The sequence below is a fragment of the Anser brachyrhynchus genome, assembly GCF_964034855.1.
Source record: "Anser brachyrhynchus genome assembly, chromosome: 27".
Lineage (NCBI taxonomy): Eukaryota > Metazoa > Chordata > Aves > Anseriformes > Anatidae > Anser > Anser brachyrhynchus.
This window is the reverse complement of record NC_137720.1, coordinates 672,232-697,204: the sequence shown is the minus strand read 5'-3', so window position 1 is coordinate 697,204 and position 24,973 is coordinate 672,232. Positions and strand designations below refer to the sequence as shown.

Genomic DNA, 24,973 nt, shown 5'->3' with positions numbered 1-24,973 from the left:
CGGCGCCGCGCTCAGAAAGGCGAACGGCGGGGAGCCGCGGTCGGGGAGACTGCGGGGGCTGCGTCTGCGCGGGGGCTGCGAGCGGGGCTCCTCACGGGGCACCCCGGGAGCCGGCGGCACCGCCAGCACCGCCGGGAAGCGGGCACGCCGGCACCAAGCACCACGGGGAACCGGCAGCCACGGGCAGCCCGCCCCCCGCCCCCCGAGCGGCCGCGGCCACGGCCCCGCCCCCGGCCCCGCCACGGCCCCGCCCCCGCCCGGTCCCCGCGGCGGCGGCTGCGCCCTGCGCCGCTCGGCGGCGGGCAGGGGGCGGGGCGTCCGTTGGCCCCGCCCCTCCGTTGGCCCCGCCCCTCCGTTGGCCCCGCCCCTCCGTTGGCACCCCTCCGTTGGCCCCGCCCCCTCCGTTGGCCCCGCCCCCTCCGTTGGCCCCGCCCCCTCCGTTGGCCCCGCCCCCAGACGCCGGCCCCGCCCCCACACGCCGGCCCCGCCCCCGGCGCGCTGCGCGGTGACGCGGGGGGCGGGCGGGGCGGGCGGAGCGGTGCGGGCCGCGCCGTGCCGGGGGATGCGGGGCGCGGGGCCGGGCGCGGGGCCCCCCCGCGGGGCGCTGCCGCGGGCCGTGCCCCTGCTGCTGCTGCTGGCGGCGGCGGCGGCGACGGCGCTGGGGGCGCTGGGGGCCGCCGCCGAGCCCTGCGCCGCGCCCTGCTCCTGCCGCCGCGGCCTGCTGGACTGCAGCCGGCACCGCCTGCCCGGCGGGCCCGGCCCGCGCAGGATCCCGCCGCTGCCCGCCGGCACCACGGCGCTGTGAGTCGGGGGCCGCGGGGCGGGGCGGGACCGGCCGGGGCCCGGCGGCGAGGCGAGGCCGGGCCGGGCCTAACGGGCCTGCGGCCGCCTCCCGGGGCGGCGGGCGGGCGGGGCGGGAGCGGCCCCGGGGCACGGCTCTGCCCGTGGCGGAGCGGTGGGGGGCGGGAGCGGGGCTCGGGGTGCCCCCGGGCCCGTCGCAGGCCTCGGCCCCTCCCGGCCCCTGCCGGCGGCGCCTCGAGCCGCGCCTTGCAGCGCCCGGCCCCGAGCTCCGCCGCTGCCGGGCGGCCTGGGCCTCGCCTCCCTCGGGGAGAGCCTGCGGGCTGCCCTGGGCTCCGCGGCCGCTGCTGCTTCGGGAAGGGAAACAGCAGCCGGAGGCGGGTGGCAGCCCTCGCTCAGCGCCAGGGGTGACCGGCGCCGCGCTGAGCGGTGTCCCCCAGGGCCGGCGCAGGGTGCCCCCGGCCGTTACTCAGCACTCGCCGCCGGTTCGTGCCCCGGGGGTGTTCAGATCCCCCTCTGCTCACAGGAGTCCCCAGCCCCTCTTGGAGCCAGCGTGATTCCCAGTCCGTAGCTGTCCTGCAGCAGGCTGGAAGGACGGTGCTCCAGGGCAACGTAAAGAACTGGCCTGGTAGATCCCAGGAGTGTAGAAGGCGGTGTTCGGGTAGCTGCAGGAGTCCCTTTTGGCAGGACTTAAGAGTCTGGTTTATACTAAAAGCTGGGCACGCATAAGGGAGTTTGTCACTTCATTGCCACTTTCTGGTTTTGTAGTTCTCTTCTTTCCCCATACGATAAACAATCAGAAACGTTGAAGAGGAAACGTATAGCTCAGCACAGAAATGCAGTTAATTTGTCATTTAAAATATTTCACGTTAGAAAGGTACGAGGATATCTTAACGTAGCACTTGTCAGGGCCTGGACAGGTAGGCTGGAAGTTCATCAGGTGGCTAACAGGCAAACCGATAACTGTTGTATTTGAGAGCGAGTTTCCAAGCTTCGGAGTGCTCGTATCTTTCTCCAAGCCAACAGAGGGTGCGTTTCAAATGGCTTGGCGCAAACTGCAATGGGAAGAAGTGGTGTTGGCGCTGTGCTAAGTTATGCAATCTGCCATATGCTGCAAACAATAATTAAGTGTATATTCTCTGTTGTGGCTTTCAGGATTTTGGCACACGAAGCATGTGGGGGGGGGGAATTTTTTCTTCCCTAAGACAGCTCTAGCAGTTCTGACTCTAAATGAGCCGTAATACATAAAAGCTGTTTAAAATTAATCAAAGCTTTTTTTTTTTCCCCTCACATGAAAAAGTCCCTGATGGGCTTTTCCCTCTCAGTTCTCGCTTCACCTAACTTTGTGGACTGAAAAATCTTGTTTTTCATAACTCTTAAGCTCCTTGCAGCTGATGTTACCAGTGTGGTGGTGGTTTGTGCTGTTACAGCCAGGAAAGCACCCTCAGAGCTCTTCTTCATAGTGAAAGTATTCAGGCAACTGCACTTTTCCTGCTGAAATGCGTATGCTTTGTGGGTGACCTGCAGCGTGGCGAAGAGTGTAGAGAAGTCAGGGAGCCAGCAAACCCTTTTTGGTGTGTCTGCGTGTTAACAGTCATAAAGTCAGTAACAGTTCCATTTGCAGCGGTGCGTTTTGGTTAGCCTGTGTACTTCTCAGCGCGGACGGCTTGCTGGGTGGCTGCAGCAGCACCTGTCCTGCCCGGGGACGTGGGGGGGACGCGGCCGTGCTCAGCTGGGCTGAGTTACCGTCCTTCTCCGGGGCTAGGCACGCGGTAATCAATCTGCTGTCTGGGTTCCGTTTTATTTACGTGAGAGATGAACACCAGTTCAGCTCAAAATGAATGTTTAGATGATTTTATATACAATACCAGATGAGTCTCTAAAATACAAGTTTTGCGTGTTTGCTCTACATCTTCTGTAACGCGGGCCTTGCAGTAAAAGTCCAAGTGCTTTTAGAATGACAGGGCTGCTTTGGTTTTTTGCTTTTTCAGGACATGGGAATTTGGTTCTGTATGAAAGCAGAAAACTTAGCCATGTGAATGTCTGATTTTTTTTTTTATGTTTATAGATCGATCATTCAATGTTTTTCATTTAGTATTTAGCTATCCATCGTTCTACTTCAAAAAGGAAAGCATCAGGAACAGTAATGAGATACAAATAACACCAGAGCTGTTTTAGGTATGGACTACATACAGAACTTCTTGAAAGAGGACCTAATGAAAACTATGGCATAGTCCAAACGTGTTCAGTACTTGGGGCGTGCTCTTCCTGGGCTTTCTAAATTAAAATCCTAACCTCTGATTTCCTGTTAAGGCAGTAGGCTTCTGGAAGGGTACCTGGTTGTTGGCAGACTCATTGACCAGGGCGTTAGGGGTGGTCACGGAAGAAAGCGTTGGCTGCCATTGCAACAGGACGTGTGGTGCCAGGATGGGTGGGCTGCGTTAGGGGACGGGGGGGTCCCCGGCACCGGCGGGCACCGGGGAGGAACCGGGGCCGCAGCCGTGCACCACGGCCTCTCCACTGCGAGGCCATGGCTCTGCGAAGCCGTAGGACATCGTCCAGAGCTACAGGAAGAGGGAACTAGTTCAGCCTGGATCCGGGAGTCCGTGTGGCCACATCTACGAACCTCTCCTCAGTGCCTGCTTGCTTTATCGCTTACGTAGGCTGGAACGGTTTGTGGCTGTTAAGTGACGTTCGGGCTTTACTCACTTCGGTTGTCCCTGCTTTTTAGGTTCCCTCGGGGCACCTCAGGCACCCTTTGCTCCTGCGGTGCGATAGTGGTAGGAAAGTTTCTTCTGGAAAAGGGTGACTTGGGACAGGAGCAGATCTTCATGTGGTCGGCTGACTTTCTGGCTTACATTAGCTTAGATTTTTTGGGGTACAGTTGGGCATCTCTTAGATCCTGTTCACGATGGTGTTTCGTTTGTTGCAGTGCAGAACGGGTGTGTTTCTCTGAGGATGGCACCAGGCAGCGGCCTCATGGGGAAATAACTGACATGCTGAAAAACTGTCTTAGAAGAACAGGTTGCTGCATTACCATAATGACCCAATTAAACCCCGTGGGAATTAAAATGTGGTTTCTTGTTGTCATTTGTAACTGAATTTTGGCTTGTATGTCGCTGGTTCTTTAAGTGTAAACTGCAAATCTTGAGCAAATACAGGCAGCAGGACTTCAAAATTCTGACCTTTTTGAAATCAAAGCCAGGAACCACCTTAAACTTTCGCCTATTCCTGTGCTACTTAAGCCACTGCTGAGCGCAATAGAGATATATCTCACAATTTCCCAAGATTTTAGTAATTCCCTGCTAGAACTGTGTCTCCGCTGGGTCCACGGCACTTCCCGGCCGGTGGCCGGCAGGGTCCCGCAGCCCCCAGGCCCCGTTGGGCCGCCCCCCGTTGGGAGGCCTTCCTGCGCCAACCCCGCGGACGCTCGCTGTGCCCAGTGAGGGCTGAATCCGTGCTGGGACCCCCTCCTCAGCAGGGGCATTGCAGGCTTTGTTTTCTCCCCCCCCATCGTCGTTCCCGGAGAGCCTCGCGTCCTGCCGGATCTCGGTGTAGGTGGAGTTGTCCCCGGGTCCAGAGTGCAGGAGCGGCTGCGCCCGGGGTGCTGTCACTGGGCCTGCTCGTCAGCGGAAATATTTCTGACCGTGGCCGGTTACATTTTAGTGTTTTTAGTAGATCCGTGGCAGTTCTGTTCCTAAAGGATAACTGTCTCCTGTGTCGGCGTAACCGCAGCCCTGTCTGACGATGATAAAAGCAGCCGCGATGCGAGCGCGCTGTTACATCCGTGGTCGTGAGAGAGAATCCCTGCCACAGGGCTGCACCAGGGAGGAATTAATCAGGAGGCGAACAGCTGTTGCTGGAAACAGCTCGCTGTAGCCCCGCGCGTGGTGTGAGGATTGCAAGTGGCGTGGCCAGCGTGGTGCCGCGCCGATAGGCACAGCTGGCCGCCGCAGGCGGGCTCCCTGATTTCCTAGGCAGTGCTGAGGTGCGTGTGTGGGTATCGGCAGCGTGCTCCCTGCGCCAAGGGTATCGGCAGCGTGCCGCGGGCCCCGTCTCGGAGTCGGGCCTCGTCCAGCAAACAGAGATGCTGGGGCTGCCGGCACAAGTGTCTGGGACTCATCTCTGTTCTGGGCTAGTGCCAGGAAGGCGTCAAAAGGCCTTGGTTGTTTTGCTGGATCGAGTGCCATCTAGAATAACTTCTAGAATGACTTCTCTTTTTTTTCCTCTAGGGATTTAAGTCATAATCATCTGTCGTCGTCCAACTGGAGCATTGATTTATCTGTTCGCACGCTACAAGAAGTGTAAGTTGGTTTTTATGACTATAAACTGAAGATTTCCTCCGTGATTCTGATTAGTACACTTCATTGCATATCTCGCTGTCTGGTCTGACTTGCAAAAATATTTGATGCTAGTTAATTAAAAATGGATGCTTTGCTGGCAGCAAATTTTATGTAAAACTGGTGTTTTGTGTGCAGAATGCTTTTTCATAAAAGTTTAGCAGGCCAATATGTTAAAAAGAAATGAGCTGTTTGTTTTCACTATGGCTGGTCTGAAGTTAAAGAGAAGTAGTAGTAACCATTAAAAATGGTAAAAACTTGTGTGCTTCACTGTTACGTTTTTCAAGTTATTAGGATTTAAGCTCTTACACAACCTGTTTTGTCAACGACTATTATTAACATTAAATTGTTAAATGTCTTGTGATATGAGTTTTCTGCTGTATATAGAAGGGTTTTTCTCTTAGAGGTGTCAGTAAAGATTTTTTTTTAACTTTTCTTTAAGGAAAATGAATTACAATGAGCTAAGTGAAATTCCTTATTTTGGAGAAACAACTTCAAATATAACTCTTCTCTCATTGTAAGTAACAGCTTGTCTGCCTTTTTCTTGTTTTAACAAAAGTGAGAATTTTGCTGTCGAGTTGTAGGAAAGCGTAATTTCTTTCGTCTGAAATGCTACTCCTCTAAAGTGCTTTAGGGAATATGTAAGCACTCTTTAAAGAAATACAAATCAGTTAGACAATCAAGTCACCCTAAATTATCGATAAAATGCAGTCCACCAAGACAGGCAGCTTTGAAGGGGAGGGATTCAGTCTAGCACTGACAGTTCCCATGAGATACAGCCCCGTTACAGTCCCCAGAACTTGAATCTATTTATATGTCAGAGCGGCAAATCGGTCTTGGATTTTCAGTATTGCTTTAAGAATTAATGTTCTGCAGTGCGTGCTACATTTCCAGCGTAAGAGACTCACTGGTGATGTTGATACACAGAATCCTGTAGCTGTATAGCCATGCGGTGTGAAGGATGGGTTGTTTTGGTAACCATCTCTGTTGCTTGTCTTTTTCAGGGTACACAATACCATTCCAGAAATAAATGCTGAGCAACTCCAAGTTTACCTTTCATTGGAAAATCTAGATCTTAGTTCTAATCTTATCTCAGAAATTAAAGCTGCTTCTTTTCCACGGATGCAACTAAAGTACCTGTAAGTATGAGTGGTCTGCCATGTCTGGGGTTCCTGTTTCTTCAACGTTGTTGAATACCTCATCTACTCTAAGTTACTGTCTTAATGCAGGCTGCCTTGTGTGGCTTTGAACTGCTAGGAGCACTCAATGTAGCTACAAATGTGCTTGAAATTAAATACTTTTCATAGCAATCCGTATTGCTTTTCCTCAGGTAGTATGGAAAACAATAACTGCTGTTACCAAAGTGCTGGCACTTCAGCCCGCAGGGACGTGGAATGGTTTCAGCTCATCTTGTGTAGATTCGTGTTGACATTGTCTTAACCATGTCTAACTGAAGCATGGCATGCAGTCAAAATCAGCTCCTACCATGGGTTATTTTGGGGAAAAAAATCATGCAGCTTTCTGTTATGCTAGGACTCAGATTTCTGATATGACTTCACAAGGAACTTGAGTTCTAGTAATAAGTGGTTGCTCCAACGTGCTTGTGCAGTTTTGTTCATAAAATATTGCACATTCTGAAAGGCCTTTTTCCTCTTCTTCCACAGGAATCTGAGTAACAACAGAATAACTACCCTAGAAGCAGGCTGTCTTGATAATTTATCTAGCTCTCTAATAGTGGTAAAGCTGAACAGAAATAGGATTAGCGTGATCCCACCAAAGATCTTCAAATTGCCTCATGTGCAGTTTCTGTAAGTAGCAGTCTTGAAAGGTTAAAAAGATAGTGTTTACGCTATCTCGGTATGTGTTCTTGATGGTCACAAAATGTTGCTTATTAAATACATCTTAATATTTTACTGACATCTTTATATAAGGGAACTGAAGAGGAACAGGATTAAAATAGTGGAAAGTCTTACATTCCAAGGACTGGAGTCCCTAAAATCTTTAAAAATGCAACGCAATGGGATTAGCAGACTAATGGATGGAGCATTCTTTGGCCTGAATAACATAGAAGAATTGTGAGTATACCCAGTCCTGGAATTTCTTTGTGTAGGGTAATGTCCTGTATTGTTACCCTCACTGAGACTGCTGAAATATTGATGAGTGTCACAAGATGAGAGTTTACAGATCTGCGTTTTCCCATTATGTTGATATCACATCTGGTTACTTTAGAGGTGTAAAGATACTGTGTCTCTCCACCTTCTTTCCACTCGGTGATCAAGAACGCTTTGTCACTGTCGATAGCTTTTTTTGTGTACTTGTGAATATTTTTCAGTTTTCTGATTTTAGCGTGCTTAGTTGAATTGCTTTTTCCACTTTAGTACCAGTAGGATAGCAAATACAGGAGTAGTCAAAACTCAGCACTTCTTGCTTTGCAAGAAAGCATTTGTGTTCTCTGTAGTGTGGGATGGTTCTTTATCAGGTAATGTCTTGACATAGCACAGGGGTATGCAATGCAACATTAGCAAAAGTTGTTTTTTAAAAGTAATCTTCTAGGACAAACTACAATTTCACTTCTGCTGCTGGATTTTTTGTGTACTTTTATTCACTCTTGGTTTCCATGGAACGAATGCAATCATGAATTTCAAGTTCTGTAAGGCTTAATGTTAGTAAATCATTTCAATATCCACTAGGTAAAACTTTGTAAATATGTTTTCATTTATTACCTGTTTTGCAAATGTTTTTCCATCTATTTTCCTTAGAGAACTGGAACATAATAACTTAACAGAAATAAACAAGGGCTGGCTGTATGGTCTGCGGACATTGCAACAACTCCAAGTTAGCCAGAATGCCATTAACAGGATCAGTCCAGATGCATGGGAGTTCTGCCAAAGACTTTCTGAGCTGTAAGTCCTGGGCTGCTTTTCAGTGGGGATTTTGTAATGTTGCAAGTAACGTATTGGATAGTACATAGTAAGAGTGAGTTACTGAAGGAGAAGTACTCAATTTCTGTGTTAGGCCCATGGTAATGCTGTGTGTTTTACTTCTCTGATAAGTGTTCTAGTAGAAATTTATCAAGATTCCATAGTTAATCAAGTTCGATAGTATTAATCCCCCCACTTGTCTTGCTCAATATTTTCAGAGACTTGTCGTACAACCAGCTAACTCGCCTCAAGGAATCTGCCTTCGTGGGACTTGGTTTACTGGAGAAACTAAACCTGGGTGACAATCGCATTAGTCATATTGCTGATGGTGTGTTCAGAGGTCTGACGAATCTTCAAATCTTGTAAGTACAGAAAACCTCTAGCTAGAATCTCAATTTAATGCAGCAGCACTTTTGGAAGTAATGATGATGAATGTTGCACTCGGCATGGTCCGAAATCATTGTTTTGGCATTGGTGTATGCTGTCCTGCCTTCAGGTATGGCAGGGGCTGACCATCATTTGGTATGCTGAGATAACAGAATTCTGGCTTAGTGTGGTGATGAGAAACAGTGGTTTAGTGACCTTAAGCACTCAGCTGCATATCCTACCAGTTCTGAGAAGGTGTGGATAGTCAGCTTGCAGAAATGCCAGTCTGGACCTCTCTTTATTCGAGGTGGTTTTCTCAAGGTTGGATAACTATCAAACCACATTGTGAATCCTGCTAGTCACAGAAGGTGCTGTTTAGCCCACCCTGCACGTGAGCGGAAGTCACACAGGGTGTAGGAGAGGAGTAGGATTACTCGCCATCTGAGGCACAGCTCTGCTTTTGTCAGGACTTTTGTTACCAGCTCTAGCCGTTCAATATTTTTTTTTTTACAAAACTCAGTCCTGGCTTTTAATAATAATAAAAACACTTCCCAAGTAGATCTGAAAACTTGTAGTCATCCTGAACAATGGTGGCTGAGAAAGGAGTGAAAGTCTATAGCCCCTCTGTCAGTTCATTAAATAAATGCTTAAATAAGCAAATTTATCAGACTTATGTAAGCGGTCATATTCTGTTAGCCTTAATGCAACCTTTTAATGGAATAATTAAAACTAATTTCTTAGATCTAGAGTAGGATGAAGAAGAACAAGAGCAGATTAATTAGTAGGTTTTCCTGGGCTCCTGAGGGGCGACAAACAGTTGAAAAGCTCGCCGTTTGCTTCAGGGCTGGAATGTGCAGGACAGAGGGCAGTGGTGATGAACAAAGCTCCAAGCATTCGTGCCCAGCCAAGCATAAGGAGCCAACTCCTCCGCTTACACAATGAGGGGCTTTTCTTTTGGGTTGCTCACTCGCTTGGCTAAGTGGTTGGAGTAGTTGAATGTAAAAACACTTCTAACTAGATACTGTGGTGCTGTCGGCTTACTTCCATTGTTGCCTGTATAGTATTTGTTTCCGTGCTAAGGCTGACATAAGTATTTCTCTGTATGTTCAGCTCCTGTCACTGTTCTGCAAGGTAGCTTTAATAACTTAGAACAAACTGTAAAAACTGTATATAAACCACAAGGTAATAAGAGCAAAAGATTGAAGGTGTATCAAAGGATAGCACTGAAGATTTGAAGTTCTAAATTTTAAAAACATTCATTACTTCGTAATATTTTAGCTTGGCATTGATACCACTCATGCATTCACAATCTAAAACTCTGAAGCAGACCTGGAGAGAATTATAGAAACTACTTTTAAATCACAAGAGCAAGCAACTTGGAAATAAATTAGGCATGTTACTCATCTCGTCATTTTTCTCGGTAGATGATTTCAGTGTCCAGTACATTAAGCTGAATACTTTTCAAAGAGGAAAAATCTTAACATGAGCAAGCTTCAGGGCTGTATTCCGATCCTTGCAATACATGAATTGTGGAATTACAAGCACTCTTTTCTTTTTGTCCTAATCTTTAAAGTACACGTATTGTGGAAATGTCTCCTCCAAGGTATTAAAAACAAGCATTCTGTCTTTGAAAGTAAGAAAAAAATGACAACGTGTTACCACTGATGACATCCTGGAGGTTGATCCCAGTCTCTCCCAGAATAGTAATCTACACATTTTACAATCTCACTCAAGGAAAAGTAGATGCTGCATTTTTCCACCACTAGCACAAGGAAAGAAGTGTTTCTATGAGATGACACACACAATTGTATAGGTAGTTAGCTTTCTGTGTCATAACTTCTTCAGAAGCTTTATCAAGCTGATCCATATAATATCTGATAAAGCGCAGCGTAGACTACTTTTCATCAGTGTACCTTTAAACACACAAGTGCCTGCAATTCTATGTGTGGTTGTATTAAGCCAGATGAAAACTGGCTTTATCAGAAACTCTTTGCTCAATCCATGCTATTCCAGCTAAAAATACTGTTGGATTTATTTCACCTTCTCTCTAAAAAGCGTGTAATTCTCTACAAACAGTGCTGCTATATTGCTTTTTCTGCTTAGGCCACTGTTCTGTGTGAGGGGCAAAAGTGCTATGCAGAGGTCAAACAGAAATCCCATTAGCTGCTAACAAGATCTGTGAGCAGAATATCAACTTCATTCTGAAAACCTACTACATTGTGCTTGGCAGCCTTACACTATAACCTGTGTGTAATCTCTTAATATGCTAATGCTATTATAAGCCTGTTACTCAGGAGGATTAATGCTGCTAGTGTATTGGTTAATTCGCTTACATGAACCAACTTGCTTCAGGAGCCTCTCCCAGCTTCTGGTAAACAGTCCATCACATGACAATTGCGAGTCAGACTGGGTCTTTCCTTTAATACCACATCAAGAATTTGTACTTCAGAATTTGTTTGTGGTTCTGTCTGAGGCATTGATCTTGAACAATCCTATTTTCCCTTGCATCTCTGAAATGGAATAGTCATCTTCTGACAAACACAGTTTTATACAAGTTTTGAGACCTTCCAGGTGACACTGTCCCATAGAATCATAGAATATCCCAAGTTGGAAGGGATCCACAAGAATCATCACTCCCAACTCCTGGCTCCACACAGGATTTCCTAAAAAATTAAAACACGTGTCTAAGAGCGTTGTACAAACGCTTCTTGAACTCTGGCAGGCTTGGTGCTGTGACCACTTTCCTGGGGAGCCTGTTCGGGTGCCTGACCCAGAACACCATTACCAGGCATAAATAACAGTAAGTTCTCTTCCATAGCTAAGCACAAGCAGTGGTCACAATGATGTTGCAAGGTTTGTAATCAGGCTCTTCTGCTCCTGCAGGGACTTGAGGAACAATGAGATCTCATGGGCCATAGAAGATGCAAATGAAGCGTTTGCAGGACTCAGCAGGCTGGATAAACTGTATGTATTACAAAACGTTGTAATGACAGTACTTCTCAGGCAAACAGAACAGAGGGAAAATGCAAAATATTAATTGTGAAATCAATGATATGAGGCAGAAAGACTTTCTAATTGGCAGCTGTAGTCAGTGTATTTCCCCTTCCATGCTATGACCTTCAGAGGCTTGGGTTCCATGTTCGTGCATTGGATCTGTGTAGTAGTACTGGATCATTTTATGGGACCATATTGAAGAAATTAAGCATGAATATTTGACTGCATTTATTATTAGAACAGCACGGTCTTGTATGGTGACTGTTACTTTTGTTTGCTTTAGTTTGGTAAAAGTTACTGTTTCTTGGGGGGGGGGTCCAAATATGAGACAATATTGATTTAGCAGCTTTTCAGTACTTTGGCTATGCACTTTGTATCCGGTGCTGTGTGCTTTGCAGGAAGCTATGCAATCCTGTGGAACTACAGACGCTGTTTATAACAAATAGTATGAGTGTGCAGTCTCAGGAACTAATGTGGTTGTGGCACATTGGTATTAGGATATTATTGTTCTGCTCCCAAGTTCTGTTTATCGCTTTTCCATTCTGCTGGCTTGAGTTATCTTCTGGCCCATCTCAGACCCAGATCTCAAAGTTAAGGATGGAAAAGAAACACTATCCATAAGAAAATTAGATGAGCCTTCAAGCTCAGAAAATGGTATTCAGTCATTCATCTCTTCTAGAAAGAAGAAAACTTTAGTTAAACATCATAGGAAAACTTTTTATGTCTGTCTTATGAGCTCATATTGACATTCAAGCTGCTTGTTGGGTTTGGGGGGGGTTGTCTTTCAGAATCTTGCAAGGAAACCAGATTAAATCAATTATGAAGAAAGCATTCTCTGGTCTTGAAAGACTTGAACATCTGTAAGTACTCTGCTTTGTGTAGAACTCCCAGTTGTTTATCAACTTCAGCCTTGTATTCTCTCTCAAATATTCAGGAATTAAACTGAAGGTAGCATATGAAGTTACACTTACGTTATTGTTCTTTGCTTAACTTGCAGAGATTTAAGCAACAACGCAGTAATGTCCATCCAAGAAAATGCGTTTGCACAGGCTCAATTGAAGGAGCTGTAAGTTTGACAGTTCTTTACAGATTCTGTACAATTTTTACCGTGTTAAGAATCCTTCAGCTGTTGCAGGATTAGCTGAAGTTGACTGTAGTGCATCCCATTTTCATCCTGAAATATGTAAAACAAAGCTAATAAATTATCAACTAAAAGGTATCGGCAGTATACTTGGTTTGGTTTGAGGTTTGATAAAAATATGAAAATCCATTTCCTTAGTTGCAATTTAGTAGAAAAGGATTTTTTTCTTGACGTAGTGAACCGTAAGTTTTTGTATCTTAAAATTTTGCAGCAAACTCCGAACACACTAGTATTTAGACAATGAACATAAATGATTCATCAAGAGTCTTTCAGGGGGTTTAACAAACCCTACGTTTTTGTTGTTCCCTTTTTTTGCCTAGGGAAAGGCCTTAAAAATCAAAGCTCGACAACAACTTTTAGTTGCTCAGCAGATGCTTAAGCTGCTAGAGACTTGTGATCTTCAGACATGTAAAGTATTATGTGAAGTGACCTTCACGCCCAAGACTAATCCTAGTGTAACACAGTCGTCTCTGTGAGATAAGGTCTCTGAATATCATATAATCTGTTTTAAAACTGTTATCCAGTTAGATAATCTTGGCCATATGGACTGTTAGTCTGCAAGGTCTGACAGTTTGAGGAGGAAGGCGATGAGACACATTTTAGGTGTTAAAGACAAGACTTCCATTGGATTTTCTTATTTATCTTAAAAGTGAGAAATCACTGGTATGTATGGGCAAACAGCAGCTTAGAGTTCTGGCTTGTTTGTGTGCCTCTACTCTCTCACTGCAGCTCTATCAGATTCATCTAAGTGGAAGATCGCTTTTTGTTACAATACTGTACTTTCTCTCTAATCAATTATGTTCCTATATAATATTTAAGAAATTTTGAAAGCAGGCAGTGAGGAAAAAGTTGACCTGTCATTGTTTCCTCTTCTCCCTCCTCAGTTTTCATGTGGAGCAGAGAAGAAAACAATCTGCAGCAGATGCTTCTGTGAAACAAATCACTTTAGTTCTTAAATATTTATTAGCTGGTATGAAAACGAATATTGAGACTTAGACTCATTTCATAATGTGTCTAGTTTGAGATACAGAGCTGCTCTGCAGTATTACAGGTTTTTTAATTGCTTTAAAGAGAGACCATACATATATATTTAGAAGCTGCAGATCCAAGGCTAATTTCCTTAGAATTAAAAAGAAATGTAAGGTTTTAACACTGATAGTAGAAGGAAAGTTTTTTTTTTTTTCCTGGACTGTTTATAGCATATATGACTAACATGGTATAGTAAACACCCATGGGCATAAAAGAATACTGTAAATCTTGTAATTTCTGGAAATACATGCTTTAAAGTTGTTTTGCTTAGTGAAATCACATGTAGGACTGTGAAATACATAAACTTTAATCGCACTTTCATTTTGCGTTGTTTCTGCAGACTTTTGAACACTAGCAGCTTGCTTTGTGATTGCCAGTTGAAATGGCTGCCACAGTGGCTCACTGACAGTCATTTACAGCAGGCTGTAAATGTTAGCTGTGCTCATCCTGAATGGTTAGCAGGACAAAGCCTTCTCAGCGTGGACCCCGATGACTTTGTCTGTGGTTTGTATTTTTAATGAATTTTGATATCAAAACATAACGCAAATCTGTGCAGGTACCTTTCTGGAACCCAGCTGTAACACAGCTGCAGGTGCTTGGTCTTTAATTCTGTAAGACTGCATTGTTTTTCATTTAGATTACTGTTAAAAACTGATCATGTTTCCATTCTTCCTGACTACGAATGTCTTTCTCTTTATAAGAGCTATTTGGCACTTTCTTACTCGTTCCTGTCCCTACCAGCAAGGCTAGGATATTTAATACTCTGGTATATTTTCTGATGCTCCATATCCGTAACATTTACCTGTCTCTGTGCCACTACAGTCTCAAATATAAGCCTATTTATTTCTGTAACAAAACTGTGAGATGGAAAACTGAGAGACTCTTTGCACAGAATCAGGTGTGAAGTCTCTGGCAGGCCTGGAAATAGTCTGGTGTTCTGTTTTCCAGATGAACAGTTTAACAACTGTTACTTGTGTATGCATAATTCTTTCATTCTTTCTGTGGCAAAGGCTACAATACCATCATGTAGGCACAAGCATCAGCTTCCCTATTCTAAGGTTACCACCATTGTGCCTGACACTGAACACTGTGTACCTGTGAGAATGCCTTCGATGAAATAATAGGTGTCGAGGTAACTTCAGTGTGACCTGCTAGCTTGCTATTCTTTATTTGTATAACTTAAAGACTCTTCAAGATATATAAACTCTCTGAAAGTAAGTCTTCAGTCTTTCATAAAATAACCTAGTTCTTCAGCCAAGCATGGTCTTTGTTTGTAATCTAAATAGAGCAAGTTCTAGACAGTTGTAGAAATTGCAGGGTGCTGTTCAAGATCATGCTTCTATATTGACCTCAGTGCTTTTTCTGTACTTCTGCCTGTGGTTCTAATCCTTTTTCTAGCTTGAAAATATGGAAATAACATAGATATCCTGCTTGGGATGCACATATTGTTCCTACAGGTTTCGTTCTGTTTACATTGTCTTTTCAGTGAGTTTTCCTGCAATATTAATTGCATGTCACAGAGCAAAGTAGCTAATATTGGTGCTTTTCTTTTCAGATAATTTCCCTAAACCACAGATAAGAGTACATCCTGAGACCACGATTGCTCTGCGAGGCATGAATGTGACTCTGACTTGCACTGCTGTGAGCAGCAGTGATTCGCCCATGTCCACAGCCTGGCGTAAGGACAGCGAAGTCTTGTATGATGCAGAGGTTGAGAATTTTGCCAGATATCAGCAGCAAAGTGGTGAGGTTGTTGAGTACACCACTGTCCTGCATCTTTTCAATGTGAACTTCACTGATGAAGGGAGGTATCAGTGCATTGTCACCAATCACTTTGGCTCCAACTATTCCAACAAAGCCAAGCTGACCGTTAATGGTAAGCCATAACAGTAACAAAGAAGAAATGTTTTTACCCTGAAGTGTAACGAGTCTGTTTTTCCTGTTTTCATTTTGATTTATAATTCCTTTCTCATTAGAATTCCTTAGTTCTCAGATAGAGCTGGCTCAAAATAGCCTTGCAATAGTGTCTCAATTGTATTTAAATGCATCAAACATCTCTTTATAAAGCAGATAAGTGATATTGGGCGTGAAAGGCCTTCTGTTTACTTTTGAAAAGGGGCAGATATCTCCCATGCTTTCACTAGAACTGAATTGTTCATCTGGCTGAATGAAGGTAGAACTCTCTTAACTAAAAGCTCCCTCTGCTGTCTCTTCATAACTAAGCACCTTCCCCACGTGTTTGTAAAGCTAGGGAAGATTCAACTAAAAGTAACTTGTGGGGCTGGAAACAAACTGAAAAATCAAATCATGAAGTCCCTTTTTTTGGCTGTAACAGAGGATCCCTATTTTAACTTAAGAGAGTTGAGAAGACGCTGTTTACATCAGTGAGTAGACCACTGATCCCCATTGTGTTGGAGAGCAGAGGTGCATGTGTTGCTTTTGCTTGTATAAAACAGGTGCAACTGTGGAGATGGAAGTTTGCTTTCCCTATTACCAGTGAAGAAAAAGTGTGACAAAGGGCTCATGAAGAAGGCTAAAGCTTTTCCCGGTGTTTTCCCCATGAGAAATGTTACCGTTCAGATCATCTTAAATGAACAACATAGGTGTTATATTTAAATTTGAAGGATAGGCTCTTAGAAGTGACCGCTTCTAAAATTTGTGTCGCTGTTAAGAATCTACCTTAACCAGGGAAATCTATAGGTATTCCATATTTTTGTTTTCAGATATTCTGTGCTGTGGAGCTTTTGCTGCTTTTTTCCTGTTACTGAAATTACTAAAGCTTTATTATCTCCTTTGATCCAGAGCTGCCTTCCTTCCTGAAAACCCCCATGGATCTTACTATCCGTACTGGGGCTATGGCTCGGCTGGAGTGTGCTGCAGAGGGCCACCCTACTCCTCAGATCTCCTGGCAGAAAGATGGTGGCACAGACTTCCCTGCTGCACGAGAGAGGAGAATGCACGTCATGCCTGAGGATGATGTGTTCTTTATTGCAAATGTAAAAATAGAAGACATGGGTATCTATAGCTGTATGGCACAAAACACTGCAGGCGGTTTGTCAGCAAATGCCACGCTGACTGTGTTAGGTAAGTGATGTGCTTATCTCTGCTGGCATGGATCATTTCACTTCTGCAATGGTAGTGTAGCTTATATGTAAGTAGCAGGCTTAAGTCCTAAAGAATCAAGTTAAAATACAAAGAGCATAGTATATTCTTTCTCTAGATGCTAATGGTATTCTGTAATAAGGAACAAGAGACTCTTTTCCCGTGATTGCACCACACGCAACCCTCCCCACCAAACTGTAAACATGCTGCCTCTGGAACAGCGTCTCTTAACTGCTTTGTAGAGTTTGGGGGCGTTTGACCGCTGCACTCAAGAAGACTTCTGAACAGTGAGGCTTTTTAGAAGCAAAGCTGACCAGTGAAGTTAGTGTGATCTTTGCAGGAGAGAATTGAGGGAGATACCTCAGTCCAGCAATGTAAATGAGAATTTTTGTTGTATTGGAACAAATTTAGTCACAGGCAGCATGCTGAGTAATAATGGAAGGACAGTTCCTTCTAGAGTGCAGTCTTATTTGAAGACACTTAACGTTACAGTCACAGGCAAATTTAGAATTGGAATTCATAAAGCAGAATGTGGCTAGCATAGTTTTCAGGATGTTTGCTGTACTTGCATTTGTTGCAGTGATCCATAGAATAACTGACGTCACAGGATTTCCTGAATCCTGTATTTCATTGCTTATGTTTATGTTCAGGCTGTAAAGTCAGATTTAAAATCTCATGGAATACCCAGTGGTGACACAGTGGTGCTTGCATAGTGAAGTTATCTTACAACTGGTTTTTTTTCCCTCCTCTATTGCTACAGAAACTCCTTCCTTTGTTAGGCCTCTAGAAGACAGAACAGTAACCCGAGGTGAAACTGCTGTCCTGCAGTGCATAGCTGGTGGCAGTCCTGCCCCTCGCCTCAACTGGACTAAAGACGATGGGCCTCTGACAGTCACGGAACGGCATTTTTTTGCAGCAGCCAATCAACTCCTTATCATTGTGGATGCTGGGTTAGAGGATGCTGGAAAGTACACGTGCATTATGTCCAACACTCTGGGCACTGAGCGTGGTCATATTTACCTAAATGTCCTGGCTTCCCCAAATTGTGATTCATCCCAGAGTGGCATTGTCCATGAGGAAGATGGCTGGGCAACAGTAGGCATTGTAATTATTGTTGTGGTTTGCTGTGTTGTGGGAACTTCCCTGGTATGGGTTATTGTGATCTACCACATGAGAAGGAAGAATGAGGATTATAGCATCACTAACACAGGTAAAGTGCCAAATCAACACGCTTCAGACATGTTTTTAATCCAAAACACTTAAGAGTGGTGATATTTCTGGTTTCATTACAGCTGGATAAGATCAAAGCATTGAAGATTTCCTTCTAAAATCTATTCAGGGATTTGCTCAAATTGCTTCATCCGTTAGGGGAAGAGGCGAGCTTAGGTTTTTATTTTTAAGTATCAGCAGTCTGTTTTATTCCTGACACACTAGATTTGTTCTGCATTGAGGGAAAACACTAATTTGAAAATAAATATTTGAGTTAACTTAAATGTTTTCAAGACCTGGAATAATGTGTATGTAAATAGCTATTCTGTCCCTGTTAGTTTTGAACTAGACATACAGATTTTTGATCACTGAGGTAGAGAAAAGATAACCATATGTGAGCTGAAGTTCTGTATTATATTTTTGTTGATGTGCATAATAGTGATGGTGCTACTTAGCTCTTAATGTCATCAGTGTTAATTCTGCCTTGCAGAGGAGATGAACCTACCTGCAGACATTCCCAGTTATTTATCCTCTCAAGGAACTCTGTCGGAGCCTCAGGAAGGCTACAGTAACTCAGAGGCAGGAAGCCATCAGCAGCTTATGCCTCCAGCTGGTAGCTACGTGCATAAAGGCACAGATGGTAAGCCAAGTCCTCACATGTATCAATTGCAGTTCAGCAGGATGCCAGTGCACCCTCTAGTCCTCATAGCTGGCAGCAGTGTTGCACAATGTAGGATAGTAGAGAAGAATGCTCTAGTAGAGTAGAAAGCTCTTCGCTTTTCCTAGAGAAGAATTCAGGTTGATCATAAAGTTTCCATTGACTCTTTTGAGTTTGAGGCATCTTTTTTTTTCTCTTTTAGTGTTTGTTTATTTTCTGTGATCGAAGCTTCTGCTTTCCGTGCAGGTAGTTTAAGCTTTGGTCCAGCAATGTCTGGGCTCACATCTGCTCTGCTCTCAGTGCCTTTGCATGTAGATGTCATGACTGCCATCCTTCAAGTCCCAGAGTAGTACATTTTCCTCCAGAGGCTCTTTGCTTCAGGGTTTGTGATCTGTCCAGCAAGATAGGGATGCCATTAGAGAATTCCTAGGTTAAATGTCAAGGTAGGTTTTTATGCTGCTACGTTCCTTTGGCATCTTAAAAATAATAAGAAACAGAGGTGTAAACAAAGTTTGCATGGAAGATGACTTGCTGTACCTTTTGTCCTTAGCCTAAAATTACTGCCTCTGCTGGACATCTGGTCAGCTGACTAAGATTACAACCAAAGGGTCTACAGTACTTCCCTGCCCTGTTTGGACACTTTTCAGGATATTGATGTTGAGTCTACAGAGATGTTTTACCATACAAATACTGAGGAGCCATTCAGTCCTTATACAGCCTGGCTTCCAAAAGTGATTCGTCAGTACAAGTTTTTCCACATGCATCCCGTGATCTATTCCGGTAGTCTGTAGGCCAGTCAGTCCCTAGAGCCTGTATCAGGATAGGAGTTGAGAAGCAACTTGTCTCAGTAACCACTTCATCATCCACTCAGACCAGAGCATAGCAGAGCACAGGTATAGCCCAAGGTGCCTTGTCTGATACAAAGTGAACTTTTCAACACACACCTGTGTGGATAGCTTTGATTCCAGTACTCTTTCAGCCTGGTGCCTAAGCTGGTTGGACCTGCTGGAACCCTTCTGCCCTTGAAACAGGAAAGCAAACATGAGATTATTCTTTCACTCCTGTGTTTGTGTGGTGTTTTTTTTTTTTGTAATCAGCTTCTGAAAGGCTATGCTATTGAGAATTCGGATGGTGACAAACAGAACATTTCTCATGTGACTTCCTCGGTAAACAGTCGAGCTGAATACTCTGTTACCGTGTTAACTTTATACGGAGGCCTTTCACACTGTGCTGCTATAATGCCATCCTAATCATGAAATCATCCTAATACATGAAAGTCGATGGAATTTAAGCATCCTTATCCTCTTTGAGAGTATTTTGTTTCTTCTTACTGTTTATCAGGTGGTACAGCGCCATTGGTGATCTGCTCAGACTGTTACGACAATGCAAACATCTACTCCAGGACACGAGAGTACTGTCCCTATGCCTACATCACAGAAGAGGACCCCCTGGATCAAACTCTCCCTAATCTCATGGTACAGATGCCTAAGGAAACGTATACAGCACGCACCCAGCATGAACCCAGTACTCTTGATAATCTTTTAGCAGACAGAGACATGTCTGTCTTCCTTACCAACCATGACAGAATAAGTGAGAAGAAAATCTCTTCCCAGCATATTAATGGTGAGCATATCCTTTTCCTTTCTGATGTTTTGTATTCCCTGGTGTTGCTGGCCCTTGTTGTGCTGCCTTTCAGTGTTGGTTCACAGCTAATTTTACAAATACCATAGTTAGTGGAGTGATTAATCTGTTTGTTAACCACTTGTTCTCAGAGCTAGCTCTGTTTGCATCCAATACCAAAGAGTTGAAGCGGGTGATGTTACTAAAGATGGTATTTCTTAATTCCTCTCTTAAAGCCCGTGAAATGTGATCCCTTGCATGTACTTCAAGGACATCTGTTAGACATGATTTAAGGCTTAACACAGGAAATTCAAACGGCCCTTCTTTTTGAGCTGGGCTGAGTTACAAACAGCTCCAAATTATTTTTTTGGTAAATTAATTGGGTTTATGTTGAGTTTTTTCACGTAGCCTTTTTAAAAACTCACGCTGAAACGGTGTATGTTGCTTTCTGGTTACTGTAACAGGTTGCTGAGAGAGTATCCAGTTAAAATATGCTCTCAAAAACAGAGAAAATAACTTCAGGAAGACAGTTACTGCTAAGCAATACAACTCAAAAAATCTGTCTAAATTCTAGAATGTATTTATCATGAACCCACTCCTGTTCATCTGCTAATTTTTCTTCCTCAGAACCCTTTCAGCTTCCTTTATGGGGAGTAAACAAAGATCTAGCGCTCTCTCATTCACACTTCCTGCATCAGCAGTCAGCCCGTGAGACCCCACGACCTCTTCGAAGTGAGGGCATTATTGACAGTGACCGGGAGCAAGCTGCTTCACCCCGACCTTGCCACAGATTACGTGAACATAACTTTGATTTTAATAGGACACGGAACATTCATGACTATAGCGAAACCACGTAAGACACTAAAATGAAGTCTTGGAAGCAAATCCATACCAACTGACTTTTTGTATTTACTACCTCAGGACTAACCCCTAGGCCAAAGATGCTTTTGTACGTGTGCCTACAATTACGGGCTGAGTAAACCAAGACAGACTCCCTAGAAGGAGGTGGCACATGCCCTTTTTGCTTGGATTCACCGTATTGGAATGTGGGACGTACACATGGTGATTAGTGATATCCACAAGAACAGTGTTAAAACATGGATCTTCTGATGTTGGAAACAGCCTTTGTGTTGGTGCATGCTTTGAAAATCTCTCAAGAATGCATAGCTATTTCACAGTACATTGCTTGAAAACAAATGTTCAGGGCCTCCTCATGGAATTCCCCAGTAATTGTAAGCATAAAACTCTTGGCCAGCTTTTTGTTCCTCAGACTATTGGCAGGCGTTTGTTACCAGTCTAACTTTGGGGCTTGTTTTCTCCTATGAATAATGGACTCTAGTTGTAAATAAATTTGCATTTATAAATATTTTGTATACACTAAGCATATAAATGTGTTGGCTGTAATGTAAATATATTTTTTATTATGCCAAAGTATGTATTATACTGTTAGTCTTGACAGCTGCATATCAAGCCATATTTTTGTTTGTGGTATTGAAAGCTTGTTTCTGAGGGGGACAAAAATTTCTTTGTTTTGGAAAGAAGTGAACTTACTATAGATATGTGGTGCAACTGTGATATTGATGAATTTCATTGTCACATACAACTCTGTACGCATTAAGCTTGGCTGACCTGACTGCCAGCTGATCAGTTTCATTAGATAAGCAGAATTCCAAGTTCGGCACACTTTAATGTGGTGAGTGAGCCTTTAAATTTCTATATTAGGTTGCCTATCTTTTCTAGCAGAGCATAAAGCCCAATGGACCCTGCATTAACGGTGTTAGCCTATACTACAGGCTGTATTATCCAACTTCTCAGAAGCTTTTGTAAATAGCAAACAAAAAAATAGTACACAACATGTTTCTTTTCATCTCTTAAAATAGCTTTAAGGTGGGAGCTTTGAGTGGTTTATTTCAGAAGTTCATCTAAGCTTTTATCTTTAAAAAGCTTTTGTGTTGTGTATGTTGCAGAGAGGTATATGTGTATTTTTCATAGCTGACAGTTAAATGAACTTTTAAAAAGAATAATGTGATGAAGAACATGAGGTAAATTGGAGAAGCATTGGATGAATTATCTGTGAACTACACTAGATTTTCTGTTTCTTCTGCACAGCCAAGAAGCACGTGTACTTTAAAACACTTGCACCCTTTTCTTTTGTAAAACATCAGGCAAAATTCTTGCCATATTGAACTCTGTAATAGTTCCCTAGACCACAGGGTGGCAAAAAGGTGTAAGTGTTTGACAGGTGAGCAATGAAATAACATGGGAGAGAACCCCTCTAATGAAAGACCAGTACTTGTTGAGAGAAGCAGAGGAGGCAAAGAAACTTCACTTGTTAGTGGAGCATGGCTGACAAAGTTGGGAGGAAGAACATTCCAAGGGCTTCCTGAAAAGTTCTTCTAAGAAAATACATCTTTGTGTGGAATATGTTAATGACCCACCAGCAGCGGGTTTTCAGCAAGTATCTTGCATTCGGAGGTAGAGCGTTTCTATGCTACGCTGTATAGCCTGGCTTGAAGAGCAAGGGGCCTTCTTCCTAGTCATTGTTGTATCTTTTCAAGCCATAGGATATGCACTAAAGTGAAAACAGCTGCAAGGTATATTTTTATAGAGACAAAAACCTTTTTGGACAAGCCCAAGAGAAGTATGTAAGACTTCCTGTTGATCCGTTCCTAAATAGAAGGGTGTGGGACTGCATTATCAGATGCAGTCTTGCAGAATCACAGCTGAACCTTCTGAGACTGTGGTTTAGTTGAGTGAAAGAGTGAGGAAGTGCTGGGAATAGTGATTATTTTCCCACAGCTCTTTGGGCATGAATAGTAGTCATATCTATGCAAACGAGCAATTATTATTAATGGCTCTTAGCCTGTTTTGAAAGCAGCTATGGTGGCTTTGGTAGCCAGCAGCTTTAGTAGGAAGAGGATCTAATTTTCCTTGACCTTCGGATAAAGTGGAGAAACAGGTGTGTTAAATTCTTTTTGACCTCTGACATCTGAAATATTTTAAGGGCTTACATGTAAGATACATGCTAAAAGAAGAATCTTATGGGTGTTCCTTCCTGGTTTTATTTTCTCCAGGCTTTTCATTCCCAGATAGCATTTAAGACCTAGTGGTTATTTTCAATCCAAACCTGTTTCTGTTGCAGGAACTTTCAGTTTAAATTCAGATGAGAAAGGTCAGGTCATGAAACTACGGCAGCAGCAAAGACACATTCGTTTGGGCTTCTTGCTGCTTTACTCAGATATTCAGAAGCTGATGTGACAGTTGCTTCTTAGCATGTGCGGTGCTGTGGTTTCCCACTAGCAAGAAAGTAGCACCACTACTGCTGCCTTGTCTCCCATCACCATTTGGCAAATGCTTGTTACCTTTTATTTTCTTTCATCCTTCTCTTCCGTGGGGTTAAGCTAATACAGATCTCTCAGCTGTCTCATTATAACTGTTGATGTGCATGGGGGGCATCCAAAACCTTAGGTGTACTTAAGGCACAACTGCCTAGTATGATCAAACTCGTGTTAGGTCATTAAGATGTGCTTAGCCCAGAACAAGGCTTTAAAATGATGCTGTCTGCACCAGAACAAACTGAAGTCCTAGCTCTTGAAAGAATTTAGGAGCTAAAGCTGCACTGACTTCTATGAAAGTACACAAACCAGTTGCACGCAGCTATTTACAGGTAAACATGTTGCTGTACTTAACGTTGTGGAAAAACTTACTAGGCAGACTTGCAGAAAAAAATCAGGTGTCTTTTCTTTACCCTTTCCTCCAGGAGGTGCAAATAGCGGAGTGGCCATTCTGTTTGCAGTAAATACAGTTTCTTCAATCAATGCCAAAGTACTAACGGTACAGGAACTGGGGGTTCAGCATGAGCAAAGACGCTCTTGTTCCCTGTTGCTATTTCCTAGTGTTTATTTATATTTTTTTTCACATAAGAATGTATATTTTGTATAGCATGTGTAATATATGTTTGTCTATTGTAATATACCTTCATTCAATAAAATGCTATATACATTGAACGTTCACTGTAACTTTTGTTAGTTTGCAGATTAAATAATGTGTGTTTATTCAATGATACTTAATTTTTGTAGGGAAGAAAATGCAGTAAGCCTCATAAAGCAGTTTCAGGTAGGATTCCGGTCTTCTTAACACGAATATTATACCAATCCTTTCCTTTCATTACGGGAAGAGCACCTGGTATTTAGCCTGGCTCACGAATTAGCTTCCACACATGGTAACAAAGTGGTAGCTGGCATTATGAACTGGGTCTTGCAGCCCTTTCTCAGAGGCTGTGCGCCAGGGCATGGGGCTGTTGGCTAATTCTGCCAGTGATGGGCACTGCTGCAGCCCAGGCATGGAGCAAACGGAGCAAGCGGGAAGGAAATGAGTGAAGGTGAGTGGCAGTCTGGAAGGAAAATGTTATATTTCAATAGGTTCACTAGTAATTCTGCAGCAAGATTACAGAGGTGAGATCTGAATTTGTTACTAGGTTGTCAATTCTCTTGAAAACTCATTGCTTGCAGTCCTGGTTCAAGTGCCTTGTGTATGCTACCTGAGGCACCTGCTGCCTGTGAGAGATGAGAACGGTGCCAATTTTTCTGTGTCTAGGTGGGAGGCAGCTGACAGATGATTGTTTTCAAAATTAAAGCCTTTTTAAAAAAATAGATTTTGTTACCAAATAGTTCTTATTTCAGTTTTCCACTAGGAAGCACACCGTACTTCTGGAAACGTACAACAGCGGGGCTGTTGTCTCCGAGCGAGAAGACTCACCGATCTCTGTGCTCATAGCACTGTCGTCCTGCTATTC

The 24,973-nt window shown here is 43.8% G+C and overlaps 1 protein-coding gene across 1 annotated transcript; it reads left to right on the top strand.

Annotated features, from left to right (window-relative positions):
- The first annotated feature begins 583 nt into the window (after positions 1-583).
- On the top strand, positions 584-24,185 carry LRIG2 (leucine rich repeats and immunoglobulin like domains 2). Its single transcript, XM_080569031.1, has 18 exons — positions 584-801; positions 5,031-5,102; positions 5,581-5,655; positions 6,143-6,277; positions 6,803-6,946; positions 7,070-7,213; positions 7,898-8,041; positions 8,278-8,421; positions 11,309-11,389; positions 12,208-12,279; positions 12,417-12,485; positions 13,930-14,093; positions 15,145-15,465; positions 16,392-16,673; positions 17,452-17,901; positions 18,391-18,540; positions 19,900-20,181; positions 20,806-24,185. Exons 3-18 carry the CDS (start codon positions 5,585-5,587, stop codon positions 21,033-21,035), a joined length of 2,883 nt encoding a protein of 960 aa, XP_080425157.1. The 5' UTR covers positions 584-801; positions 5,031-5,102; positions 5,581-5,584; the 3' UTR covers positions 21,036-24,185.
- The last annotated feature ends 788 nt before the right edge of the window (positions 24,186-24,973 follow it).

Excerpts from the sequence above, each read along its gene's own strand:
- LRIG2 (XM_080569031.1), top strand. The coding sequence starts at position 5,585 with ATGAATTACAATGAGCTAAGTGAAATTCCTTATTTTGGAGAAACAACT. Across the intron at positions 6,278-6,802 it reads CGGATGCAACTAAAGTACCT|GAATCTGAGTAACAACAGAA; the intron begins GTAAGTATGAGT and ends CTTCTTCCACAG. Across the intron at positions 12,280-12,416 it reads CTTGAAAGACTTGAACATCT|AGATTTAAGCAACAACGCAG; the intron begins GTAAGTACTCTG and ends CTTAACTTGCAG.